We start from the raw sequence: 26,473 nt of genomic DNA, 5'->3' as shown, positions 1-26,473 counted from the left end.
GCATTTTTAATTTGTAGCACTGTTTCTCTAAACAGAGAACAGATGCCTATGGTAAGAGATCCAAGTTCTGTGAATACATTTGCCAAGTTGACTGTTTTAAATCCACCTCAAGATGGAATGTTTCAGATCATGGAAGGGTCTAAAAGCTACACATAAACATTATTTAATGTTAGACACACACTAAGTTTTATTAAGCATTACACTAGAACTACTTTCGTATAAAAAATACTTTATTTTAAAGCTATGAAAGTTATAAAAATATGTAGTTAAACTTTTACTCACAGAATCGTTTGCTATTTTAACATTAGTGATTTGTTTCTCCTAACGAATCTGAATTTTATTTGAAAGGTTTACAAGACATTATTACTATAATTTAAAAAAAAACCCAGCATTACAGGGAGCTGTACTAATTGTGATGTTTTATCAGTATTCATTTAACCTCTAGATTTTTAATGAAGGCAGCAAAAACAACTATTTTCTGATGAAACAGAATTTCTTATTTCTTGAAGCGTTTCTGTGGTTGACCACTTCTTCATTAGTTACCTGCAGCATGGCACCTTCCTGCCAAAGAAAAAAAAAGTGTATCTGAAGATGTTTATCACATATGTCTAAACCAAATTACCAATAGGGGAACTTCAGCCATTTTTAAAGAAAAAAGTATAAGCAGTTCACTGGTGTGTCTAACACAAAAAGGAACAGGACTTGTGTTAGCTGAGTCCATGTTCTTCAGTGGGTCACCTTTTAAAGGCAACAGAACTTTGAATTAGGGCATTTTTTGGTTACTTTTTGGGGGGGTTTTGTCGATTTTAATTTAAAAACCAAATCTAGCAGAGTATGCCACCCTTACTCTGAGTAACTCATTGCTTGATGAATTTTCATTAATTTGAGGTGGAAACATTCAATGAAGTGAGAGTAAGGCTGACTGAATTTGGCACTAAGGTTTACTAGCTGCAAGAACTATAAAAAATGGTGGAAACCTCAACATTCTAGCCAAATGCCAATTTACATAATTACATTACACACTTTTGAAATACCACCTGCAGTTTCATTTGAAGTTTTCACTTTCCCTCCTAAAGAACTGCTTATGCAGTTGTTAAAAAGAATGGACGACACATTCCTTCACAGAGGCAGATGTATTCTGTGGTGCAATTTTTTTCCTTACACGTAAACAGTCTACAGTTACTTGGGAACCTTCAGGATGAAACATGTTATATAAAATAGTTTACAGTAGACAAGACACATAACAACACAGTTCATTTTCAACAGCACAGAACTACCTTTGTTGCATTACCTTGCAACCACCATATCGCATAGACTCCCAAGAAAAAAAGAAAATGTTGCAGGATGCAAAAATAAAGTTGTATGATTTAATTAACTTGTGACCTACCATTTTAACTACCAACACCAGGGATGGAACCCTTGCAAAGCTTTACTAATGGACACTTGCAGGTCTCATTTGTTCAACTGTAGCAGTGTACAGTGGCAGCAGTCTATGCTTGTCCAGGGTTCATATCATAGCTAGATTCCAGTAGGAAAAAAATATGTTAAGTAGCTGAAATTAACAGAAATTTGTTTGTAAAAAAATTTAATAATACAAGAAAACAGGATTCACAAATTTCTTTTCAAGTGGTAAATGTTAACTCAATTCATTGCTATGTTAAACTACATAACGATTATCACTATACTCAACAAATACTGTCAAGCAATATTAGTTTCTTGGTTTTGAAACATTAAGAAAGGAAAAGTAAATAAGATCTTACCTAAAGAAGTTTAACTGAAGCTTAGAACTATTTTGCTCTACACCCTCAGCCTTCGTTGGCATCCTTATCAACTACTGTAGTTAAAGCTTTGCAGAAATACAGCGCAGCTTTTTAAGACTGGCTGAACTTAGAGACGTTTTCAAGAGTTCTCTTGTACTAGACCTGTGTCCCTGGAAGAGTACCTCGCTGGGGATATTTCCTTTCCTTGCCATTGAAGAAGCAGCATCTAAAAGATCTAAAAAGGTGTTTCTCCTTGCAGAGATAACCCTTAAGTTATCTAGATACTTTAAACCTGATCATTTACAGACAACATACTTTTTTTCTGACCAGCATTTAATTTTACATGTACAACAATAGCTTTATATTATTTGTGGGACCTTATACTACCCACTCCTTGCCTTATTTTACAATATTAAAAAAAAAATCTAAAATTACACAATATTTCCTTTAGAATTATTTTATTAAATCATAAATGTACAACAGCTTCTTAACTCTACACACGCACTTAAATTTTTAAAAGGAAAACGTTATGTCTTATTACACCATGATCCTGGCTAATAGCTTTTCAAAACTTTGAGAAAAATCTTAAAAAAGGTTCACATGTCACCTGAAACTTACAAATTTAACATTATCAAAGGAATGCTTCTACACTTACAAAGACCACTAGAAAGAAACAACAATTAAAAAGCTAAGAAACTGTCTCAAAGGCATTTTTACAATCCTTCCTCCACAGTAAGGTAATGTTATTAAATAATCCAAATCCATTCACAAAATGGCTCTCTGCATCTGCTCTGGTGTCTTCTGCCATATCACTGCATATTTATGCATGACTGAGATAAGTGTTTCCTTAACATTGTTATTTCGATAACCTGAAGCTGTTCTGTTACCTCTGGGCTCTCATCCTCTCCTATTTATACAGTGAAGCCTGTTTCAACAGAAGTAAAGAGTAAAAAAATAGGTTATGAAATTATTCATCTAACCATTTTTTAAAGGAAAGATAATATGAGCCTAAAAAGCTTTTAACTCCTGCAGCTACTCTCAAGAATCACTGCAATTTTAATACTTAAAAACATACTTACCCATAGCATGCTTGCAGAAACTCAGTAACGGCTCCTCCCTCCATATCCACCACTTCCTCCACTGCCCCCTGGACCATAGTTTCCTGTTAATTGCAGAACAAGAAGAAACAGTCACATCAGTACACTTTAAAAATCTAGCAATGCTTTTGTTTTCTTTTCTTTTTTTAAATCAACATCCACATCACTTCCAGAGACAGCACACACAGCATTTTAACATTTTGGTGGTTTTTTTTTAAGTAACACCCAGGAACAGCCACCCACCACAAGAACTACATGCTAAAATCTTAAAAGTTGGAAGTGTCCCATATAAGTTGGCACACTTCACTGTTTTGAGGCTGTGAAGCCTGACTTTTATTTCCATGCTAAACCTTTCAAGAAAGGGATTCATGTTTCAGTTTCCATTTCTCAAGCCTTACATGCCATATTAAGTAACTTCTATACAACAAGAAACAGGAAATGTCAGGAAAAACTGACACTAAGAGAAAAAAAAAAAAAAAGCCCAGAAAATTTAGTGGACATTAACTACTCTCTACAACTAATGTGAGCTGATAGGGAAGACCACTTGGCAAAAAATTTTACAGACTGGAAACTGCAAAACATTTATTAATATTCTGGAAACAGTCAGTATACTGTAATTTTCTTTCTACATATCTGTCTTAGAATCACAGAATGGTTTTGGTTGGAAGAAATTTTTAAAGGCCACCTAGTTCCAACCTTCCTCTCATGGGCAGGCATGCTTTTCCTTGCATGAGGTTACTCAAAGCCCCATCCAAACACTTGGCCTTGAACACTTTCTCCAGGGATGGGCATTCGTAACTTTCCTCGTCAACCTGTTCCAGTGCCTTACCACCCTTACAGTAAAAATTTTTTTCTCATATCTGATCTTCATCTACCCTCTCTTTTAGTTCAAAAGTTTGTCCTTGCCCTATCTTACCTTCTACCTCCCCAAAAAGCTAAAGCCCACCCACTCAGTTTGGCTCCAAGGCTAGATCAAGACATATACAATACCTCCACCATATGGTCCCCCCATGTTCCTGCTGCCACCAAAGTTTCCACTCTTCATTGGACCGTAATTTGATGGTTGTTGGTTGTAGTTTCCAAAGTCATTATAGTTTCCACTCCCATAATTGCCTGCATTATCAATGAAAAAGTGAAGAAATACATAGATGAACTAAAATGCATACCGTGATCACAAAGTTACCTCATTACTAGAATTTGGTATAAAGTAAAAAAATCATACAAGGTATTCCAGCAGTGCAGGCAACCAACTGCTTATTCATACCATTTTACACCATTTGGAAAACAAAGAGATTCTTCACACAACATTTATACCACTACCACCCCTGCTAATTCTCAAATGACTTGCACTGCTTTATTTCAAGCCAGTGAATTACCTCCTCCGTAGTTGTCATAACCACCTCCATAGCCACCACCCTGGTTGCCATATCCAGGTCCTCCTCCACCATATCCTCCTCTTCCTCCTCCGTAACCAGGGCTGCCACCAAAGTTGCCACCTATGAAAATATAATCCTTTAAAATCAACTTTTCACCATAGCAGGCAACCAAATTCTGCATAACCCACACTATTTTTCTGTTTAGAAGTCTACAAGGACACAGTCTTCCAAAAAATGATCATGCAATTTACCATATAAAGGTTTAACACAAGGTAACATCCATGTGTGCCTCTTAAAGCCAACAATATGGCTTTGGCAATACCCATTTTACATGAATAGAAGGTAAATCTAAAAACACTTCTGAATCAGAGAAAGAATAATCACACTGACAAAGTACACCAACCTCCAGGTCCTCCACCATATCCATTATACCCATCACCAAATCCACGGCCACTTCCATATCCATCTGTTGGAGAAAAAAAAAATCCTGAAGTATTTCAATTCACCTGGAGCAAACTAGATCCTCAAACCCTTAAAGACCAGATCTCAGAGATTACTGGTTAAGCAAACGTGCACATGAATTTAGAAAAAAATATGTGAAATCATTGCTCTACATCTACCATTTTAATTGCACTTGCAAGGTGCTCAGTTTTAATTCTAGACACAGCCCTTCCTCTGTAAACATCAGGCAAATGCTTCATAGAATTACAGAGAACTACCTGAATCCCTTTAAAAAAGGCATGAAGTTTAAGAAAAAAAAACTTCATTTTATTAAACAGTCACATATCAATTTGTGCACTACAGAAGAGGTTCTCACATTTTTCCCAAAAATTCCTCAACTGCTACAGCTACATTAAATTAAAACAGCAGTAGCTTATGAAGTTACCCAGAACCAGAAAGACTATAAATAAGGAAAAAAAAAAAAAAAAAAAAATGCTACAAACATGCCTGTCTTACCAGCTCCCCCTCTGAAATTGCTGCCAGGTCCTGGACCAAAGTTGCCACCACCTCCACGCGCATCACCAAAACCAAAGTTACCTATAACAGTTTTAAGATTTTTAAATGGTGAGACCATGGAAAGCAAACTCAAAAATTGACCACAAACCATTAACTGTTAATTACCTCCTGTACACATTAACTGTACATACCTCCTCTTCCACTCCTAGAATTTTGAACTTCCTGCATTTCCTGTCTAGAGAGAGCTTTCCTTACTTCTGCATTATGGCCATTAATGGTGTGATACTTCTGCACTGTAACCACATCAAATTAGACAGCATCAGCATTTATGTACTGTTCTGGCAACAAGTAAAAACAAGACTTCGAAAAATTAATTAATTTCCAAATTAAGCCATAAACATACAATAACATAAATATACAATAACAAAAATACTATACAAATTCTAAGCAAAGAAGCAAGCACTAAGTTAAAATAAGTGTTCCCAAACAATTTGCCAGAATTACAATGTAGTCAGTATTAATGCACATACACTAAAGACATAATGGGATTAGTTAAGTTTAGCTTTGCTCAATTACCGTGTCTGAAAGGATTAATACTACCAAATGAAATAGTGAAACTGGCTTACTTACATACTATTTTATCCACAGGATCATGGTCATCAAATGTAACAAATCCAAACCCTCTCTTTTTACCAGACTGTCTGTCAGTAATGATTTCAATAGTGTCAATTTTGCCATACTCCTCAAAGTAGTCACGAAGGTGGTGCTCTTCAGTGTCCTCTTTAATACCACCAACAAATAGTTTTTTCACTGTAACATGAGCACCTGGTTTTCCAGATTCCTGTTGAAAGAATCCTTTAAATTACCAGAAAGAAAAGCAAACAACAAACTCACAAATCATTATTTTGCCAGGATTCCAGGAATGGCATTCTGATAGACTTAAGACTTTTTTGAGCACTCAGGTAGCCCTCTTACAGTCCACGTCCCTTGCTTTGGGACCTTCTGGGAGGGAAGTAACAAGGATAATTTAGAAAATTTTCCTCCTCTCTTTATGTCAAAGCCTAAAAAGCACTGAAAACTATACATACAGAAGTACTATGAAAAACACAAAGTATGTAAAATGCCTTTAAAATATGTAGATGAAAAGTAAGATCAACTGTTCAAAAGAACTGCAAGTATCTGAAAACTTAAACTAGAGCAATTTTTGTATTTGAAACACAAATGTGTCAGCTTCCTCTGCCAATTTCCCTCAAACCCATATTCAACTTGTATCAAAAGAAAAGATCCTTAAGTCTCAGTGAATTCACAGGTATGCACTTTAATCCCTACTCAGAACATGAAGGTAACTCCTCATATTTATGGCTTATTTTTACACTCAGAGCGTGACAGCCAAGCTACCACAGTAGGTCTAAATGCTCCTCAAGTACCTCTGTTTAACAGCAACCTGGCTGAGTTTAGAGGTGCACTGCATTCCTGTGCGCTAACCTAACTTGTACCCTGAGGCTGAAAACAAAATATACCTGGAGCTAAAGCCAAAAAAGTGTCAAGACTATTTTGTATACCAACACTGGAAAAAAGTTTCCTTACTACATTCTGCATTTTCAGTCACTTCAGTTATGTACCTTTTAGAAATACTCAAGATGATCTTTGAATAGGCTCAGGAGAAATTGAGTTTATTAGAGATTTAGGAGAAGTAACCATTCCAGAGAAGTTAGTTTGGAATTTGTGTTAATTACAGATATGCAGTATGTTTTCACTCATAATACTTTGCCCATGTCATGCAGACATGATTCTACAACCAGAATTCAATGTAAGAATTCACTTACTAGCTCACTGTAATTACAGAGATTTATGCAATACCATCATTTAACAGACCAAAAGTGGGGGAAATAGTGGCCCAACTATGGCCTTTTGACTGAAGAATTTAAACCCAGCCTCTTTAAACAAGAACAAGGCAGAACTGTCTGATGATTCCTTTTTCAAAACATTACAAGTATCTGCTTTTAAAGCTGTACTTACCTCTCTAGCCACAGCTCTCTTAGGCTCAACCACTCTTCCATCAATCGTGTGAGGTCTTGCAGCCATGGCTGCATCAACTTCAGCCATGGAGGAGAATGTTACAAAACCAAACCCCCTTGATCTTTTGCTCGCAGGATCCCTCATTACCTAAAAATGATAAACGTTTGAAGTATTTCTACCTGTCTCATGCTCAGCTTAACAGTAGCAGCATTTGGAAAAAACATGTAAATTTAGTTTATGCTTTCCTTGTTTGATTTCAATACCTAATTATACTAAAGTAGCAGGGCATGCCAACTAAAATACACAACTGGCACTGCTTGCTATTACAGAAAATCAAACTATTGCTTTTCTCCAAGATTCTCTCCATCATTCAGAAACACTGCTGTATCACTGATGATGTGCATTTATTTTTTCCTCAAAAAAACCTACCACACAATTTATTTTAAGCTTTCTGAAGACCGCAGACTTTAAATTTATATTATGAAATATTCATTTACTGCTCACAAAACAAATTCAATGGAGAAACTTATGTAGTAGTGACCATGCATGGAATTACTTAAGATGTGTAAGCATGGTGCATGGGGACCTGGTTTAGTGGCAGACTTGGCAGTATTATGTTTACAATCAGAGTCAATGATCTTAAGGTGTCTTTTCCAACCTAAATGATTCTACGGAAACATCACACAGAAAGACATCTTTTTCCAGCTCCTTCGAGGCTGCTTAACATTAACACCAGCTTTCAGCCAAAGGTTGCCAATCACACAGAGCTAATAGTGCTCTATGTTAAGCCCTTCCTAATGCACTTCAGCCAATTGCTCCAAAGTTAATTTTAAACTGGTGACATCAGTGGTTAGAGATAATCTGGGAGATTTGACAGGAAACAGAACATGAATGTTCCCTAACTCTATCAGTATTTTGCAAGGGAAGTCTATGCATAGCTACAATGGGCCAAATTATGTATAAACCAACCAACTGACCACTGACAACTCAGTAAGTTCATTAAGCTACCCAGAAAACAAACTCCCCACTTTAACAATTTCTCAGCCTCCCGCACTGGTATCCTATCACCATTGTGCACTAGTATGCAAAACTTACCACACAGTCTGTAAGCTTCCCCCATTGCTCATAGTAACTCCTCAAGCTTTCCTCTGTTGTTTCAAAGCTTAGGCCGCCAATAAACAGTTTGCGGAACTGCTCCTTTTCCCTCTGTCACAGAAAAGAAAATTACATTAATAAAATTAATAACACTCTCTCCGAATCAGCATAGCTAGACACAAAGTTAGATTTTTAGAAGTGTCAAAAACTACCATTAAGACATGTCTTGCAAAATTAGGCTTGATCCTTCTAGATGTTCTACCACTATTCAAGAAATTAAACGTTTATGCAATTCCGTGCCCACTTCGACAATACAGATTTTAATCACGTGCTTCTTCCCATCTCTCCCTCCAAACACTAAGAAAAAGGGATTGCACTCAAATGGCTTTCAAAATAGTCCTCTCTGAGATCTTTAGAATATGATTTCTTAAGAAAAATAAACCCACAAGTTCTTATTACAGTTAACAAAAGTCATTCATACTGGCCAATTCTATTCCATAAGGCTTTTATTTATTTACAAAAATAATTCTAGTTCAAATTGTTGCACGTGAATAATATCATGCTATTTATCAAAGGCATTAAAATCAAGACAAATATTTTCTAAAATAGGCTGAAGATTCATGTTTTCTTATTAATTATTTAATTAATGAAAACCAGAGCATTTGTAAAACTGATCTGGGATCCCACACCACTGGAATTAGCAGTAAACCTATCCACCCTCAAAAGCAGCAGCACCAAAACTCAGTGGATTCCCTTTACAATAATAATATGTATTTGTATATATATCCACTAATATAAACTATGCTCAGTAAGACTGTATTACCTTTTAGAGAAATAGCTACTGCTTGATCAGCAGAAATTTCTGCTGTTAAGTACATTATTGAAGTACCAAGCAACGGGACAACATGATGCATTACATTTACTATTTTGTATAGAGTATTACACTAAAGCAGGAAGAAGAACCTTCCAAACTCTACTTGTTAAAAATACTTTTATGCTAAGATTTTATACTAAGCAGGCACTGTAACTTCAGCAATAGCATCACTAGTTACACATTTAAAACACTTTATATATCAAACAGCAATAAGTAAAAAAAAATGCCCTAAAAAGTAATTCCACAAAATTTAAGATTTCAGAATGTTGTTTCAGAGAGACCTCTCCTGCTAGAGACAAGAGAACTCTAATGCAATGATTACTTCAACTTTATACTATTAACTAATTTTAAGAAGTCAAGAAAATCTGCTTGGGTGTTTGATTTTGTGTTTCCTTTAGGGTGGTGGTTGCTTTTTAAACAATCAAAGCACTGTATATTTAGCTATAACTGCCAAACACAACATGACCAACCTTCCACTGTACATTAAGGATAAATGTAAAAAAGAAATTACCCAGACAGTATCAAACAATGATGTTTGGAAAATAAGCAAAAAAGTTCAGTGCACTAGCACTTTTACAAGAATTAAGCCAACCTGCACATAAACCACCATGTTTCATGAGGTTGTCCAAGGCAGGCCTGGATCTAGATGCATGTAAAAGGAAAACAATTGCTGTGGGTAGCACTGGATCAGTTTTTGTTCAAAATGAATCACCCTATCACCAGCTTGAGTTACTGCAGTCTCACAAGGAAGTCAACCATTAGAAAAATCAACTTTTTTCAAGAACATCATTTTAAATCCAGCATCTTAAAACCAGTTGGAATCTTGGTGTTGGATCTATTACTTTTTTCTTCCAAGGAACCCAGAGGAATTTAGCACTGTCTCATATTTGTACAAACAAGTAAAATTAAGACACACAAGTTTAAGAGAACCAAATGGATGTGATGTCAAGTTTCGTCTCACACCATCTCTTAATAGGATAAGAGGGAAGGGCACTGCATATCATACTTGCACTAAGAAGCTACATGCTGTAAGTCATACCCCATCATGTAAATTGAGTAGGCTGGCATGGAAATAATTTTATGCAACCATCCTGCCAAAAGAATCCTAACTTCAAATTACTTCAGTTATGCTGCTTAAAAATCGGGCACTACTTACTACAGTTTCAGAGGCCCAACAGAAGACACTATTCCCTCTAGAATCTACTGTCATGCATCTAATAAAGCTTTTATAAAAGTATGAGAAAAAAGCAAACTCAGTAAGGATGTAGGATTTTTTCAGCATAAGTTTTACCGCTGAAAACATTCTTAAAAACTGTGATGTACACCACACAAGACATAGCAATAGTAAAATTTACTACCAGTTCTTGAATTAAAACCACTGTGTGAAAATATCAAAATCGTGTTGTTCCACTAAGTCACTGGATGTAGAGGCTATGCGTCTTAAATGTGTAAGTTTGCAGAAGCTCTGGTTAGCCTAGCATTCACTTCCTACCAGGGTCCAGAACCTCCGAAGGTTATGCTGAAGCTGTAAAATGTCCGATAAAAATTACTATCTCACCAGTCCGTCTCAGAATCTTCATGAAAATCCTCATTTGGTAAAAACAAACCCCCACACATATACAAGCCACTGTTGCAAAGGCTTAAACTGTAAAAGCTGGAAGAAAAACATCTTTCAAGATTACCATAGTACACAGTGTGTCAGAAACTGAGTGTGAGAGGATATCTTTATAAACGCTACAGAATCTTAATTAATGCTTATTTAAGTCCCCCTGCACAGGCTTAAAGCAACACTTAAAAGGACTGGAAAATAGACAGCCTTTGCTGAAAAATTCATCAGAAGAGCAAAAACACGTGCTTCATATAGCAATACTACGTGTACAAATACTCCAGGATGACAAAAAATTATTACGAGACAAGCGAGTGGGATCTCTGTACTGCTATGGCTAGGCCGGCCAAAACCATAGCTAGGTTTACTGGTCCCAAGCCACGAAGACGCTGTTCTTTCTCCCCTACACACACCGCGCCAAGGGCCCCGTTATCCTCTGTCCGTTCTGCAGGGCTCTGCAATCTAACAGCGTGATTCCCCCCGCCCCTGCAGACTGATGTTATCAGGAGCGATGCGGTTACTGAGCCGGCTCCGCCATGTGGCGGATATCAGGAAAACAGGGGACCCCGGAGCTGGAAGGGGAAAATGGCGCCCAGAGCAGCCGTCGCCTCCAGGGACAGTGATGCGGCGGCAAGGAAAAAACTTCCGAAAGCACCGAGCCCAAATGGCGAAAAAAAGCGCCACCAAGAAATATCCCACCAGAATCCTTCAGCTCAACACAATCTGAGTGCTGCAAACTGTTCTCGCCTGCACCTACGGTACCGGGGATAGGCTGCAAGCGCCCTTTTCTGTCCCCGCTGACACCAGACAACTACCGCTGCCTCCGCGCCTTTCAGACACTTCCTGCTCTCCTATCTTAGTCGCTTTCTCCCCTTCGGAGCGACCCTCACAAGCCTCACGAAAAAGCCAAGTCTCGGCGCCGCCATTTTACCCCTCCCCCTCGCCACCGCCATTACTGGCGGCGCCACCCCGGCCGGTCAGCACTTCGCAGGGCAAAGGCGACTCCCCGGATGGCGCACTGACCGACCTCCATAAGCCCCGTGTCCCCCTCCTCCAGCGCCACCTTAGCGGCAGCTCGGCTAACGGCTGCGTCCGAACGATTTCGGAACTCGCCACTCGCCATGCACAACTACGGCAGCTTCCGCCTCCCCCCTCGGCTGCGTACCAGCCCCAACCGCCGCTTCCAGAACCTTCCTCCTAACGCTTCTGCGGGAGGACATCCAGCGCCCCCCTACCCGCCGCGCACCCACCGGGCGCCCGCAGCAGCACCCAGACCTCCGCGGATAAGGGCTCAAGCCCGCTCGCAACGCCCACGCCCGGAAAAATTCACTCCGTACGCGTAACCGAACATTCCGCCCTCCTTGAAAGCAATCTCTTAACTCTCTCCCTTTTCACGTACCATATTCTTCATGGTTTACGTATTCCCGCTTGAGAGTACCGTACAACAAGTCAGTAATGGCTGCCTTAACTGTTACGTAATTTGAAATTCAGCTCCACGTAGTGCTAGCGCCCTCCTTCTCCAGTTCAGGCTCGTTTCCGAGTTCTTTTTTTTTTAAAAAAAAAAAAAAAAATGCAGCTCGAATCCGGGCTTAGTATCTCCAAAGGGGCAGCAGTTCTGAATAACGCCCCTCCGTGTTTTTTTCGCGCAATAAAAAGTAATCAACTCCGTTAGTAATGGCTGTCTCCGAAATGAGCCGAAGGAGCCGTCGTCGTCGAGCTTATCTGCCTCGACAGTCGCCGGAAAGAGCCGAAAAGGGAACTGAAGCGCGCTCGGCTCGCTTCGGCAATTTCCGGAACTTGCCGAAGCAGACGAGAATGGCGCTCGGAACCTGCTCGGCAATTTCCGGAGAAAAAGACGCAGCAGCCATCCACCATCCGTCCCCTTCGGCAATTTCCGACAACGGAAGAAGCTCGCAATACGTTCCCGAACGGAGCCGAAACGGCCCCGATGACTACTCGCACAGAGCTTTTTTTTTTTTTTTTTTTTTTTTTTCCGGAAATTGCCGAACCTCCCCGAAAGCTCAAACCTCAGAACCGGGGGTTATAATTAGCCGAAGGAGCACCCTCCCTCGCGGGGTGCTCTCCCCGCGGGTCACCTGTGGAACAGGCAGGGAGCGGGGAGCAGCAGAGCGTAACGCATCTCCGAAATTTCCTCCTGTTCCTGTCGGCCGGGCCCCTTCCCCCTCCGCCCGGGCAGAAGGAAGTGATAGAACTACCCAGATTTTGGCGCCTGCACCGACACACAGCGGGAGCCCGGGAGTCAGCGGAGGGAGGCGGACTTAAGTGCAGCTCTCTCCGCTCTACTCCGCACCGCCGACATCGGGCGCTCTGCCCGCTTCGGCACTCTACCCTTCCTTCCTCTCCTCCTCCCTTTTTCTCTCTTCAGCGGCCCCGCACGCACCGCGACAAAGGGTGAGTGCTGCCGCCCCGCGTACCAGGGAAATGGCGCTGGAGCTGCTCCTTTCTTCCCGCCCCCTCTTCATCCCCCTCCCCCCGCTCCCGAGGTAAGCCAGCACGGATCCACCCGGGGCTCCTCTACCAGCAGAGCGGAGCCTCCCCAGCTGACTCCGATGCTTTTCCCCACTAATTCAGAACCTTTCCAGCTTCCACTCAGTGCTTTGCGAACCCCCTTGCTTTCCTCCGCGCCCACGCTACCGACTAGGCCTCCCCGCCGCAAAGCGGGAAATGGCCGTGCTCCAAACGGACCCTTCGGCCATGCCGCAACGAGCTTCGAAGCCCACCCCGGCAGTCCCCGCCCGCCCTCCCCATTCACGGGGCTCTCCGGAGCCGCCCCTCCTTCACCGACTTAGGGCCTGGCTCCGCGTCGGGGGGCATCCGCCCCAGCCCAACGCGCCCTCATGGCGGCGGCCATCATGGCGACTGCAGTTACCGGGCGGGCGCTGCGGGCCCGTTCCCCCCTCCCAGCCTCCCCCGGCTCACCCAGTCGCTTTCTCTGTCGCCGCGAGGCATCTTCCTTCTTTTGGACGCCTGACGCGGTCCTGCGCTAGCCCCCCGTTGGAGAGACGTCTTGGCCCCCCTCCCTGTGCTGGCGGCGACGACGGTAGGAGGTTGCAGCTCACGCGTAGGCGGCGTCGTGCGCTCTGCCCCGTCAGCCGCCGGCGCGCAGTGCCCGGCCAGCCCAGCCCCAGCAGCCGCCGCGCCCGCCCTGCGCTGCGCCGCGCTGCCGCCCAGCCGCTCCCCACCCCCCGCCTCCCTCCCTCCTTCTCTCCCTTCCCCCACCCCCCGCCTCAACCCCCCTCAGATGTCGCTGTTGCCGCCGCTGCTCAGTGCGCGCAGGGCGAGAGCGAGGAGGAGACGGGAGACACGAGCGGCTGGGCACCATTGAAGTCTGTATCCTTCTCTCTCTCCCTCTTTCTCTCGCTCCAGTCGCCTCCTTCCCCCTCCCCCGACTGCCCTTCCATTAGCGCCCCGCGGAGCGGGCCTTGCTCGCGGGGAGATGCAGGGCGCAGATCGCCCGCTTCTCCCCCCACCCCCCTCGTCAGTACGCCGCCGCTTCCCTGGCGGCGGAGGTGGGGGGGGGGGGGGGGGGTAACGGGCGCAGTGGGGCCGCCGGGGGCCGCGGCTCCAGCGCTTGCACGGCGCTCCCGGCCCGGGAGGGAGGGCCCCGGAGCGAGAGGGCTTTGGCGCGGGGAAGGAGGGCTGCGCCGGGGGGCGGAGGCAGCGGCAATCGGGTGGCGGCGGACACGCTCGGGAGACAAAGCCAGCCCGCCACCACCGAGGGACGGCCTCCGCCACTCGCCGGCCCCGCTCCGGGAGGTGGCGGCGGCGTGTGCCGGGCCCGGGGGGGAAACGTGGCGGGGTGGGGGAGGCGGCGTGGAAGGGGCCCTGTCGGCGGGGGCGCGGCGCACAGGGCCTGCCGGGCGGCGGCGGCTGCCTGGGGCGGGAGCGGCGACCCCCCCCCACCTCACCCCCACCCATGTCAACTCCACCCCGGTCCTCGCTGAGGGTCGGTGGGTCGGCCCCGCGCCGCCTGGGGCTGTCCCATTAGCTCGCCCGGGGTGTCCCCGCCGGCCTCACGTGTGCCCACCGCAGGCCCGAGGAGCAGCCTCCCTCGGCAGGCCTCCGTAGTGCTGCCTTTATTTCTGGTGGGGCCGGCACGGGGATTTTAATTATTGTTTCTTTTCCCCTTTCTCCTGCGTTTAAAACGCGGACAAGACCAGCCCCTCTGCACCGGGGCCCTGGTCCCCGGCACTTGTCCCGCTTCACCTACTCCTCTGCCTAGGGGACTACCGACATCCACCTCCTGTGTCAGGGGAGAATTGTGCGGGATTGCTGAGTCCGGGAGGTTTTCTGGCCTTGAAGGACTTTCTGTTTTGCCTTGCTTAGGCCTATGGGGAATTCTAACAGTTCTATAGTTTGCGGTGGGGCGGGGACAATACATTCCTAAGGAGGTGGCCAGTATGAGAAATGACACGGAAAAGGGGATGGATACTGTTAAACATCATTTGCTTAGGTTAAATATGTAGTATGCACAGCTTAGTTAATACCGCTCGAGGAACTTAACTCTTGCCAACTTGAGAATCAGAAGGCAACGTTATAGTTGCATTGAGATAAATATTTGCTGTTTATAAGCATTTACTGTGCTGTAGGAGTAATGGGTGACTCATTATTATCCCGCAGATGCGTAGCTGCTCCCCACCAGATTTGCTGTTAATATACCTAGGTATATCGTAATTAACTGCTAGAAGCTGAAGTACTGTTCTGTTGGGTTTAAGCAAATAAGCATCCCTGATGGTCCTCCCCCTTTTCCTTAGAAATAAATACCTTTGTGCCTTAGAAGGCCTTGGGAAAAAATAAAAACAAAAACTTTTTTCAACCCATATACCACTTTGTCAGTATTGTTTATCCTGGCTAGCATAATGGTGTGTTACTGGGTTATGCCGGACAAAGTAGTAACCTACTTTTTGTTCTGGCTTTAATCCGTATTAGAAATGTTTTATGCAGTGAATACATGGGGGTTGGAACAAGGACCATGCTTGTATTGGGATGCCTTTCTTTGAGTAATGTAAACTTCCTTTTAATTGTCATGCATTTTTCTAGTAAAAGCTCTGCAAGTCTGCAATAAAAATGGCCTCCAATAAAACTACATTGGTAAGTTCATGCACACCTAAAGTATATAAGGATTTAATCAACATATTTTTCTTCAAACTTATAACTTGGCATCTCCATTTAAAAGATACATCCACATCTCCCCTCCCCAGCATTATTCTGACCAAAATTTCAGATCCAGAAAGTAAGGCTACTAGAAAGGACATCAATCTGCCATTTCTAAGGAGTCTTGTTGGGAAAAAAAATAAAAGGACTCCACACTGTTTCATCTGTCCTACAAGAGAAAGCACTAAGGATTTATTTTTTGTTTTTTTAGCCTTCATTCAGCACACCATGCAATTCATGATATAGGTTTAACAAACCCCAAAAATTAAATCGTGTTAATTTCTCCCAATGTAGAAAAGGCAGTCTATATAGATGAAAAAATTTATGTGGCATAGTTAGAATGCCTTTTGAAATTATTTTTAACAAATAACAAGTTTCTTTGAATTTCATAGGAGCAGAGATTATCAGATGCCAACCCCTCCTGGACCGTTTTAATGATGCATTCATGGAACTCAAATCCCGTAAAGCTTTGCTTGACATTAAAATATGGACTTCTAAGGGCAATTGGTTGCTGGTTACCATTCAACTAATGCATTGTTTTTTGAAAGACAGAACTGAAAAAGTATAGTGTCAGATGCATCAGAGGTTGAGGTGGGGAAATAATCAAAAGTTCATGTCTGGCAGTTCAAAATCTGCGTAGCAGAATAGCTGATTTACAACACACTGGGAGTCCACCTCAAATTTACTGGAATGATTACTGGTGACCCAGATCAATGTATATTAAAGTCTTGCATTAACTCCTGGCTCAGAAGTGCAGTAGAGTGCTTCCTTTATATTGTACAGTAACTATTTAAAAGATTTCATCAAGGTGAATGTCTGAACTTTCTTTTAGTAGTTGATTGCCCACTTTTCCCTAATTGAGGAAGAGGTGGAGTTAGGCAGTCTGGGGAAAGGGTGCCTTAGGGAGAGGAAAGAATCTATGAGTGCAATATTTTTAATCTTTTGATGTTGTTGAGCATTGTGCTGCACAGGTCAGGAAAATCAGTTATGGTTCCCATGGGAACCATAACTAATTCTGCTTCGTTACGTATTTGCATGCAAAACCTAAATGTATAATGGGATAGTGTAGCCTTGGAACTGTAATACCAATTTTGTTACCTCTTCTGTGTTAAAACAGTGTCACATCAGTGTTTTAATTTTGCCCCTCAAAGTAGGAGGGATTATCCACTGGAGAGCATCTGCATCTGTCGTATGTGACTTCTGAATGCAGAAAGAGAAATGTGCTGTAGATGAACATTCGGTGGTCAAACGCCCAAGATCCAGTGTACAGCATGCAACCCTAGAGAAGGGCGTGTTTGGGGGTCTAGTGGACATTTAGTATCCTTTAACTTCAGTCAGGTACCACATTCACATGTGGGCCACCATTTACATTGGCTTGTGTAATCTCGGGATGTACACGTTTTTAACAAATCTTCGGTGTTTCTGCAGGCTCTGCAATCAAGTATTATTTTAATAGGTTGGAAAGGCTGGAGTTTGCGAAGCAGTGCTGATGCACACAAGACCTAATTAAATCTCTAATATTTCAAACAAAAGGCAATATAATCTTGATTTCGTTATTTCTTACTGCGCCTCAAGAAAAAAGTATGGACCCCCATGACATTCATTTTCTTCTGTGGAGAATTATGTAGATATTTAAGTCTTAGAAAGTAAAAGAAAATTAAATAAAATTGTTGCTTTGATACAGAAATCAAAAATATTTATCTTTAAGTGACAAGAATTAGTGAAGCCGAAAAGAGTACCAGAAAACAGTCTTCCATTGAATCAAAGAATTTTAGTCCAGCGGAGAACACAGATGGAGATGTTCCCCACTTGTAGCCTGCTTGCCTCATCACCAGTAATTATATTGTTATTACTATGGTATAGTGAGTCTGTCTTTTTTTTTTTTTTTTTTTTTTTTTATTCCCCTTCCCTCTGCTTCTTATTTTGTTTGTTTGTTTTCCTCATCTCTACCTGTACCTCTTTTTCACACTTCATTTCTTGAAAGAAGCTGCCTTCACAGAAGCGTTGGACATCTTCCTGTTTTTATTTTCCTTCAATTTCAGTCTTAACGCTCCTTTTCCTGTGGAGGCAAAAAAAGCCAGTGTGCTTAAGCTGACACTTTTCAGACATGAATGCTGTGGTCAAAATACACCTGGAATATGCAGTCAGTTAAAATCTAATTGGAAATACATACACTGTTTCAGATAATCTCTCTTCTTTGCTTACAAATCAAAACAAATGTCACGTGACATATAACTATATACAGAAATTTGCCATTAGAAAGACAGACTTGAAACTTCCTGGTCTTTGTTGTTTGCACCTTCAGTTTATGAGTTGCTAACCAGAATAAAGATATTTTGGGAAGGGGGTAAAATTAATTATGTAAAACAAGGGACGCAAAGGCAGGGCTTTGGAAAGCAAGATTTGGCTTCAGATCTTCAGTTCCCAAAAAGATACGTTTTTCTTGTGCCTCACAGATAAGGGTTATTTTTTTTACTTTGCCTTTTTACCTTTCACTACATCACAACAAAATTTTTAAAAGTCTAAAATTTGACAGTTTCAAAGTTGCTTCACAGTATTCTCAAACTAACCCACGATGATTCCGGAGAGGACTAGAGAAAGGCCATCAGGCAAAAAGGGGTGGCCTGTGATTTTTCCTTGTCTGTTTCCTGTTCCATAGGAAGTGTATTAGTGAGGAATTAGTTTTGTCCACTTGGATTTAGGGTGCTGCATGGCTATGTTTTAGGAGCTTAATACTGCTCCCAGAAATGTATGGCTGCCACTTTAACAATTTCCTTTTTTGGTGTGGTCCAAAATGGCAAGCAAACTGCTTTTGGTCTGCTAGTGCTCCAGAAATGTGATCCAACGTGATAGTCTAGTTCCAACCTTCTTAAGATTACAAACAAGGAAAATCTGAAATGTGTCCTTCTATGACTATTTAATCGTGCCTTATTAAACTGGGAATGCCTTGAGGATGATGTGGATGTAATACTTTACGAACTTAAAGGAATATTATTTGAAATATCAAATGTAAACTTTAAAACACTTAAGTTTTTTAAGTTAGCAAAATTTTATTTACGTGTTAAGTGCTGTACTTAAGTGTAGCTGTCTTAAATCTTTGCACCTCTGTGACATCTGTTTGAATGCAAGAGACATTGGTGCGTGGCTAAGCAGTAATGGAAAGCTCCTAGCATGCATCCTTTTCCATAGTTACAGATTATTGTTGAGTATTCTGCTTAATGTAGCAATACATCATAAACCTTGCTTCCATAAGCTTCCCAATTTTTTTTTTTTTTAAATAAGGTAGTACCACTTTTTTGAGTAGCACCCCTTTTCTGTATGGGTTTTCATAGTTCCCTTATTACTTTTCTTTACTTCTGCCTTATGCTGTTTCTTGCCCTCTGCCTTTTTACAGGCATAGAATTAAGTTTTAGAAGCTTCATAAATTTTTGAGCATGTAGCACTCTTGGGAGTTAAATTTCTAAGGGTAGTGGAGGCACTGAGTGTATGGACAAAAATATTTCACCTTTTTAAAAATTATTGTTGGGTATCTTATTAAGCAACTGAAAAAAACCCAAAACATTTAACATGTCTTGCTCAGGTTACCTGACCACATGCACTAACATAAAAGGAGTCTGAGCTTCTGGCTTTATTGTGAATAAATACATTCTTTGCTGTTTACTGAGCAAAGTTGGATTTGGCCAGTGAAGTAACAGTGTAAAAAGCAAAAGAATGAATAATGTAATTCCAAATTTCTTTTTTTAGCACAAAATGGGAAAGAAACAGAATGGCAAAGGTAAAAAAGTTGAAGAGGCAGAGCCTGAAGAATTTGTTGTGGAGAAAGTCCTGGACAGACGTGTTGTAAATGGAAAGGTGGAATACTACTTGAAGTGGAAAGGATTTACAGAGTAAGGCTTTACATCTTTTTTTTTTTTTTTTCATTTTTTTCAAGATAATGTTAAATACTAAGCATTTATTTGAAATAGGTATGCAGAGAGAGGAGTGAATGATAGGGATACATTTCTAAAGAACCTCAAAGGAAAGGGCATCCATAAATACATACTAGGGTGGAGCAGTCAGGTATGAAGATAGAATAGAAAATAGGTAGCTCAGTGTCTGTGCTAAATAAAATGCTCCAAGACTTTTACCAAGTCCTTAGTCATCAATCTTGTACTATTGTTCTTTGATTTAGCTTGTAGCTATCAAGGTAAGCTAGACTGACAGTTGTATATATATATATGTGGTTGAATTATTGTTACTTCTGAGTAAGAAATTTTGCAAGGATTTTAAGTGTAGGTAGCTCCAAAGCAATGAGTTCAAAGCAGGTCATTTGCTTATTCTTCACTTTTGTGAACTGCTTTCAAATTAATTTGTGTAAGAAATTCTATGGTGTTCTGGTTGCCTTTGTTAGGCATACCTGAAAGGTAGCATCTGAGTCTCTTTCTCATGCTTTATGGAAGCACAAGAAAAGTGGGCTTAAAGAGATGATCATTTAAGTAGGAATAAAGCTGTGACTCCTCCTTCACACAATACTTTTTGGCAGGCTACTTTACTAGATGAAAAAAGGTTGTGCACTTAGCATTTGAACTTAAGTAGTTACATATGCGGTGACATTGTTGCATGCCTTCTAAAGTGAAGGTTGCACAGTGACATTCTGCTTTCTAGCACCTGAAATTTGTGTAGTGGTAACTGCAGAAATGCAAAACACAACGCGTTTAATATTCAAGGGTCTGATTTGTATGGTTATACATTGGATTTGTATGGTTATATGAAAATAATTTGTAGGTATCCTGCCTGTGCAATATAACTGTGGCAGTATTTGTGCATGAGGACTTCTGGTGAGGTGCTTAGCTACTGTAGGGAACATTCTTGGGCTTCTTAAAGTTTTATTTGGCAAAACGCACACTCGCTGAGATATTTGCAGTGCCCAGCTCTGGACATGGACCTTTGTTCCCTCCTGTAGTCAGCTGAAGGAGGGCCATAGTTCTAGGTATAGTTAATCTCAGTGCTCCGAGACAACTTCTGAGAACTCTCCTTGTTTATAGGAGCTTAGACATAGATACTTAGACTGCTTGTAGTGAGTGTTGGGTGCATTTTGTTTTCTGTAAGTCTTAGTACTGTATCATATGGTTTGTTTGCATGGACGGTTAGTTAGTTTAAAGGAAGGAGTAGGTTTTGGTTGGGTGAGGATTGCTTGTTTTAATTTTTGAGATCCCACCCAGACCATAGGAGAGCTACTTTGCATCTTACCAGATGTTTTTCAACAATAGCAGAGCATAATTCTTTCATTCATCAAGTGCAGAACATGAAGGTTACCAAAGAAGCATCCTTAGGTTTAAGAAACCTGCCTTACCTAATTAAAAAAAATTAACTTGCTTAAAGTGAGCCATGTGGCTAGTTTTACATTTTTCTTCTTTTCCTAGTTTTACATAAATGTGTGTATGTTTCAGTGCTGACAACACATGGGAACCTGAAGAAAACTTAGATTGTCCAGAGCTAATTGAAGCTTTTCTGAACTCTCAAAAAGCTGGTAAAGAAAAAACAGATGGTGCCAAAAGAAAGTCTTTGTCAGATAGCGAATCTGATGATAGTAAATCAAAGAAAAAGCGTGATTCTGTAAGTATATGTTCATACATGTGCTTTGTTTTTCCTGTGTCCCTTCACTGCCTCTCCATCCCCACCAAAATTATGTTGTGACTTTGAGAATGAGACCAAATGTGGGTTCAAAACTGTAAAATCATACAACATCCTGAACTGTGGCTTGAAAAGAGTAATCATTGACAGCAGTTAATGAGATTGTCCAAATGGTAACTAAACTATAATTGATTGACATGATGACTAAAAGTTCTTGCCTTGTCCCATGGTGCTGACTGAATAATTAAAAGTAAGACTGTTTAAGAGCTTTTTATGAATTACATTAATTGGTCAGATTGTATTAGAGCAAAAAGTTCATGAGTGGAACAAAGATGGAGTTCTGTTTTGGCTTTTGTATTTAGTATATAATTTTAAATAGGTGAGTGGTAAGATGACAAAATGTCAAGACCAGGCATAATGGTGGAGAGGGAGTGGAAAGGGTGACTGAAGAGGGCCTACCTTTTCTTAAAGGTCTGGGTTTCTCCTGTAATTTAAATGAACAAATGACATGACAAATCTAGTGCCAATGAGTACAAATAATGCACATGTAAATATATGCTCAATAGTTCACCCTTTTCTCTGTAAACTTTCACACTAGCAATTTGAAATTAAACAGGTTGGCAATGTCAGTTGTTTACTGAAGACAGATATTGGTTGTGTGTTTACTGTCATGAAGTTGGAAGACATCAGAAGGAATAGTTGATGAATAATACAAAGTGTATTTTAGTTTCTGTATAAAGTCAGATAGGTGTCTTCATCTGGTACAGTAGTAGCCACTGTCTCAAAAAGGATATTCTGAAATTAGGGAAACCAATACAGGCTATAGTTGTGATATTCCTTACCACTAGTGCTATCTCAGTGAGTCAAGAAAGGCTGAACTATTCCCCAGAGGTGCAGTTTCACGACTGGCTTAAGGCAACCCACGTCTGTTTTGGTGAAAACAACATGTTTTTCCTGCTTCCAGGAGTGCATTTTTTGCTTTGCCTCTTTTGTTGCTTTTGATGGCCATGCTTGTTTGTTTATCTGCTATAAGGATTTTTGGATCACTTGTTTCATCTATTGAGCTTTCAGAAATAAATGCTAGAAACTTTGATGTAATATTCCTTCATTATTACTCTACATCTAAATGACGTGACCTGAGGGTCAGGCATTGAAAGATAAAATTAATGTAATCTCCAGACAATTATATGTAGTTATAGCTTTTATAATTATGTAAGGGTACGTTTTTTGTTCATATATATATATATATTTATATATTCACACACACACAAGAATACATGTATCTAGCTCTAATGCCAAAACAGAATTTTATCTTAAACTATATAATAATCTTCTGATTTATCCAATAGGTTGATAAACCAAGAGGGTTTGCAAGGGGTCTTGATCCTGAGCGGATAATCGGGGCTACAGATAGCAGTGGGGAGCTTATGTTCCTCATGAAATGGTAAGTCTTATATATCCACAGTTCTGGTCCATATTAAGGTAGGGCAGCAGTTGCACTTAGGCTATAGAGACTCCTTCATTTCAGGAGTAAAACAGCTGGTGAGCTCCTTATAAACCTTGTATTCTTAGAAAAACTTGTATAATCATTTAATACTTGCTCTCTTTTCCTTCCAAAACCAAAATAACTTTTTTAAGTTCTGTTGGTTCGGTTTTGCAGAAGTAGAAATTTGAAAGGTAAATTCTGGTACAATACAGAAGAATTGGTGTTTGTATGGAAGAGCTGGATCCTCAGTAGTGGTCCTGCTGAGGGAATGGCAGGCAGAACGTTTCAGTAAGCAGAAGCCAGCTGCTGGATTGCCAACGTTTTAACCACCCATAGTGCCAGTCTGCATGCAACCAAGCAGATATAGAATTGGAAGGAACTAGTGGGAGGGAAGGTGAGGGTGAGAGGAAGAACAAACAGTATGCAGGGGAGACTTGCTGTTATGGGCTAGTAAGAGGGGAGTTTGCATTTTTTTGAAGGTAGAAGGAGACCATCTTCATTAGCTGCAGTGTTGACAGAAGACTTCTCGTCTCTCCTCAGTGATCAAGTGGGATAAAGTTAATTTCTTTTTCCAGTGTTGCAAGCAGAAGAAGTGAAATTAACATTTGCTTGGGGGCAGATTTCTTATGGGTTGAGAGAAAAATGATAGCTTTCCACAGCCTTAGAGAAGGGTCTAATTTTTCTGAATGGAATCAGTCTGAGTGGTCTCCTAAGAAATGATTTGTCATGTGATGTGCTTTGTCTGTGGAAGATAAGTGCTCTGGAAGATTCTGTCTCCCTGCCTTTTCAAATTTTCTGTAAATATTTTGTGACACTTAGAAGAGTTGCAGAACACAGATTGTGACTGTTTGAATTTCTCTTCTGATAACTGAAGAGATGAATGGAACACCAAAGAAGCTCACAAAAAAGTGCCTTTATTTTTTGTTTAGGTTAGTTGCAGTTGATTAGTTTTTCATAATTGATGGTAAGCAGCAAACATGAATATGTGTGCGTGAAACTGACTTATAAAGACAGCATACACTGGAAAGTTTGTTCTATTACCTCTCTCAATCTCCCCCTGCCCTCCCAGGGAATGGGGAAGAGAGTTGGAAAGGTAAAGAGACTCGTGAGTTGAGATAAGAACACTGTGATAGTTTAAATAAAATGATAATAGAATAGTCAGACAAGTGTGCATTGCAACATAGCAACAGCCGAAAACCTCAATATGTTATCAACATTATTCTGGTACTAAACCCCATACTAAATCCAAAACACAGCAGTTTTTTAGCTGCTAAGATAATTAGCTACATCCCAGCCAAACCCACCATATTACCCCAAGACAGCTACAGCAGGTTACCTGCATTACCAGTAAACATAATTTGGATGCAAGTACCACCTCTTAAAACTGGTGCTATTGATTTTCAAAGCTTTTACTTTGACGTTTTGATTATGCTTTAAAAGACAAAATTAGCAAACTTACACTTCTTTTGTTAAACACTGCAATAGGTAACTATAAATGGTACCCTTTGAATAGCATTTTCCTTTGAAAAAGGAAAAAAATACGGAGGGATAAGGAAGATGCAACTTTGAAACCTTGCCATTAATTAGCACAGAAATTCTTGGTAGCTGTAGTGAAAGGTATACTGAAAACTGATACCTAGCTGACATTCTTTTCAGAACTTGTGACCTATTAAGAGCTTCTAAATTTACTGAATTAATGACTAATAATTAATGACTTCTCTAAATCCCACTCTATTCTACATCAGGAAAGACTCTGATGAGGCAGATCTGGTGCTGGCCAAAGAAGCTAACGTGAAGTGTCCTCAGATCGTAATTGCTTTTTATGAAGAGCGACTAACTTGGCATTCATGCCCAGAAGATGAAGCACAATAATGGTTTGCATTGCTTTTTTTATATATATGAATATTAAAACCTGAAATTTGATTTATTAGCAATGTGAGAAGCATACATTCTAACAAGAATCAAATTTGATATTTTTTGAAGTAGTACGTTTTGCATCAACAGCAAGAAAATAAAAGCTTTCTGCAATTTGTTTCATTTATCACAGGAGAGCATTTGATACTACTACTTCCTCCATATTAGGTAAAAGCTTTTATAAAACATTCATAAACTTCCGTAGTTATTACAGAATCATAATGAATGTCTAAACAAACTCACAGATGTTTTGTAGTCTTCTATACTATTGATGTGCATGTATCTTCTTTACCCAAACCTAGCCCTTTAAACCTGTAGAATCATTCTTTTTAGTATTTGGGAACACTTGGTCCCAAAAGGCCAGGTGAAAACTAACTTTGTAGTAATTTGAATGTTATCAGACTGTATATTGTTTACTTTATTGTAAATACTGGTGAACAGTGGTCAATAAAATAGTTTTATATTCTTCCTTTATACTGATAGGCTGTGACTCTTTTGAAGCGGTATGATATTTCTGAATTTTTGATATGTTAAGCTCTCAATTCTAATATATTTAACTGTAAGTTGTTTTCTGGGGGGTAGATGGATTAATTAATATTACCCCACTGCTACTCTGTAATCACAATACCAGACTTTGAGTCTCTGTATTTTTTCAGTGAACAATGCCTAAGGCATAGTAGGGTTTTTTTTTTGGTCAGAAAGGGTCTGTGAATTGAATGTGCTTTGAGTACTTGTTTAAGTCTCAGATAGAAACTATACCCCTTGGGTATGGCTGCTGGTCACAAAGCCAAGTGGTCTCTGCAGGTATACTAGGAAATACTTGACATGTATCATTAACATTTGACAGTATCAGCTCTTGCTTTCATTTCAGGTTTTAATACAAGATGGTAGTGTAACTAGTAGTGGGTTGGACAGAATTATTTTTCAGGCAGTGGCCTGAAGAATACCTACATAGCTCTCTGCCTCTAAAGTGGAATTTTTTAACAAAGATTCCTAAATCATATACTTTAAACTAAAGACTTTACAATTCAATCTGAGGTAGAAACAAAATTATTCCCATAATAAGGCTGCTTTGAGAATGCCTTCAGAAAGGCCAGAGGTAAGGGGTGGAGAACTTGGGAAAGGAAGAAAGTTGCCTTTTTCTGTTCTTTCTCCAGTTGCCATTTCTTTTTTCACTTACTTTCTCATCTGTGTACATTCTTACACTGTTTTCACTGCCATGGTATAGTTTGTCTTGAGCTGTGCCTCTCCATATGTCTATCACTGGCCAAGCTTGTTTCAGAGTTCCCCTTAATTTGGAGTTATGACTTTAAAAAAAAAATCCTGTAATAGGCTACTGTCAGTGTCCTAAGTGAGGCATGTAAGATTGCCCAACCATATTTTCTTCAATTAAAAATTCAGTTATTCCTGGAAACCCTCACATTGTGTGCTGAGAAACAAATGAAGGAATTTAGGCTGTGCTGCCATGTTCTTTAGGTAGTGTTTCACAAATCATTACTAT

At 40.6% G+C, this 26,473-nt stretch overlaps 2 protein-coding genes across 22 annotated transcripts; one reads left to right on the top strand and one right to left on the bottom strand.

The window, feature by feature from the left end:
* Positions 1-212: 212 nt before the first annotated feature.
* Positions 213-13,858, bottom strand: HNRNPA2B1 (heterogeneous nuclear ribonucleoprotein A2/B1). 15 transcript variants are annotated; one of them, XR_011724260.1, is made up of 12 exons: positions 13,725-13,858; positions 8,305-8,415; positions 7,210-7,356; positions 5,821-6,031; positions 5,382-5,483; positions 5,191-5,271; positions 4,637-4,699; positions 4,234-4,353; positions 3,848-3,970; positions 2,840-2,922; positions 1,388-1,518; positions 213-561 (listed from the first exon to the last, which is right to left on the bottom strand). XR_011724260.1 is itself a non-coding variant. In XM_071735667.1 (11 exons), the coding sequence occupies exons 1-10, from the start codon at positions 12,193-12,195 to the stop codon at positions 2,861-2,863; spliced, it is 1,032 nt and encodes a 343-aa protein (XP_071591768.1). In that variant the 5' UTR covers positions 12,196-12,512; the 3' UTR covers positions 213-561; positions 2,840-2,860. The 15 variants fall into 15 exon arrangements, 11 of the variants coding, with proteins under 11 accessions (XP_071591768.1, XP_071591759.1, XP_071591762.1 ...); XR_011724261.1 differs by lacking the exon at positions 13,725-13,858 and adding an exon at positions 12,184-12,512; XR_011724258.1 differs by lacking the exon at positions 13,725-13,858 and adding an exon at positions 11,812-11,922 and having other exon boundaries at positions 5,182-5,271.
* On the top strand, positions 12,758-25,446 carry CBX3 (chromobox 3). 7 transcript variants are annotated; one of them, XM_071735672.1, is made up of 6 exons: positions 12,785-13,196; positions 15,846-15,896; positions 19,704-19,846; positions 21,389-21,554; positions 22,922-23,016; positions 24,804-25,446. In XM_071735672.1, exons 2-6 carry the CDS (start codon positions 15,873-15,875, stop codon positions 24,928-24,930), a joined length of 555 nt encoding a protein of 184 aa, XP_071591773.1. In that variant the 5' UTR covers positions 12,785-13,196; positions 15,846-15,872; the 3' UTR covers positions 24,931-25,446. The 7 variants fall into 7 exon arrangements, with proteins under 7 accessions (XP_071591776.1, XP_071591773.1, XP_071591769.1 ...); XM_071735671.1 differs by lacking the exon at positions 12,785-13,196 and adding an exon at positions 14,028-14,131; XM_071735670.1 differs by lacking the exons at positions 12,785-13,196; positions 15,846-15,896 and adding exons at positions 14,033-14,135; positions 17,681-17,793.
* The last annotated feature ends 1,027 nt before the right edge of the window (positions 25,447-26,473 follow it).

The sequence above is a fragment of the Heliangelus exortis genome, chromosome 2 (genome assembly GCF_036169615.1).
Source record: "Heliangelus exortis chromosome 2, bHelExo1.hap1, whole genome shotgun sequence".
NCBI classification, from domain to species: domain Eukaryota; kingdom Metazoa; phylum Chordata; class Aves; order Apodiformes; family Trochilidae; genus Heliangelus; species Heliangelus exortis.
The sequence above is the reverse complement of the archived record's forward strand: the minus strand, read 5'-3'. Positions and strand labels throughout refer to the sequence as shown.

What these genes read in the sequence shown, in the direction of transcription:
- HNRNPA2B1 (XM_071735658.1), bottom strand. Translation starts at nt 11,907, where the DNA reads ATGGCGAGTGGCGAGTTCCGAAATCGTTCGGACGCAGCCGTTAGCCGA. An exon ending in TTATGACAACTACGGAGGAG is followed by an intron (nt 3,971 to 4,233) that starts GTAATTCACTGG and finishes TTGATAATGCAG; the next exon opens with GCAATTATGGGAGTGGAAAC. An exon ending in GGGGGGACCATATGGTGGAG is followed by an intron (nt 2,923 to 3,847) that starts GTATTGTATATG and finishes TGCAATTAACAG; the next exon opens with GAAACTATGGTCCAGGGGGC.
- CBX3 (XM_071735668.1), top strand. Translation starts at nt 13,470, where the DNA reads ATGGCCGTGCTCCAAACGGACCCTTCGGCCATGCCGCAACGAGCTTCG. An exon ending in AGCGGCTGGGCACCATTGAA is followed by an intron (nt 14,132 to 15,845) that starts GTCTGTATCCTT and finishes GCATTTTTCTAG; the next exon opens with TAAAAGCTCTGCAAGTCTGC.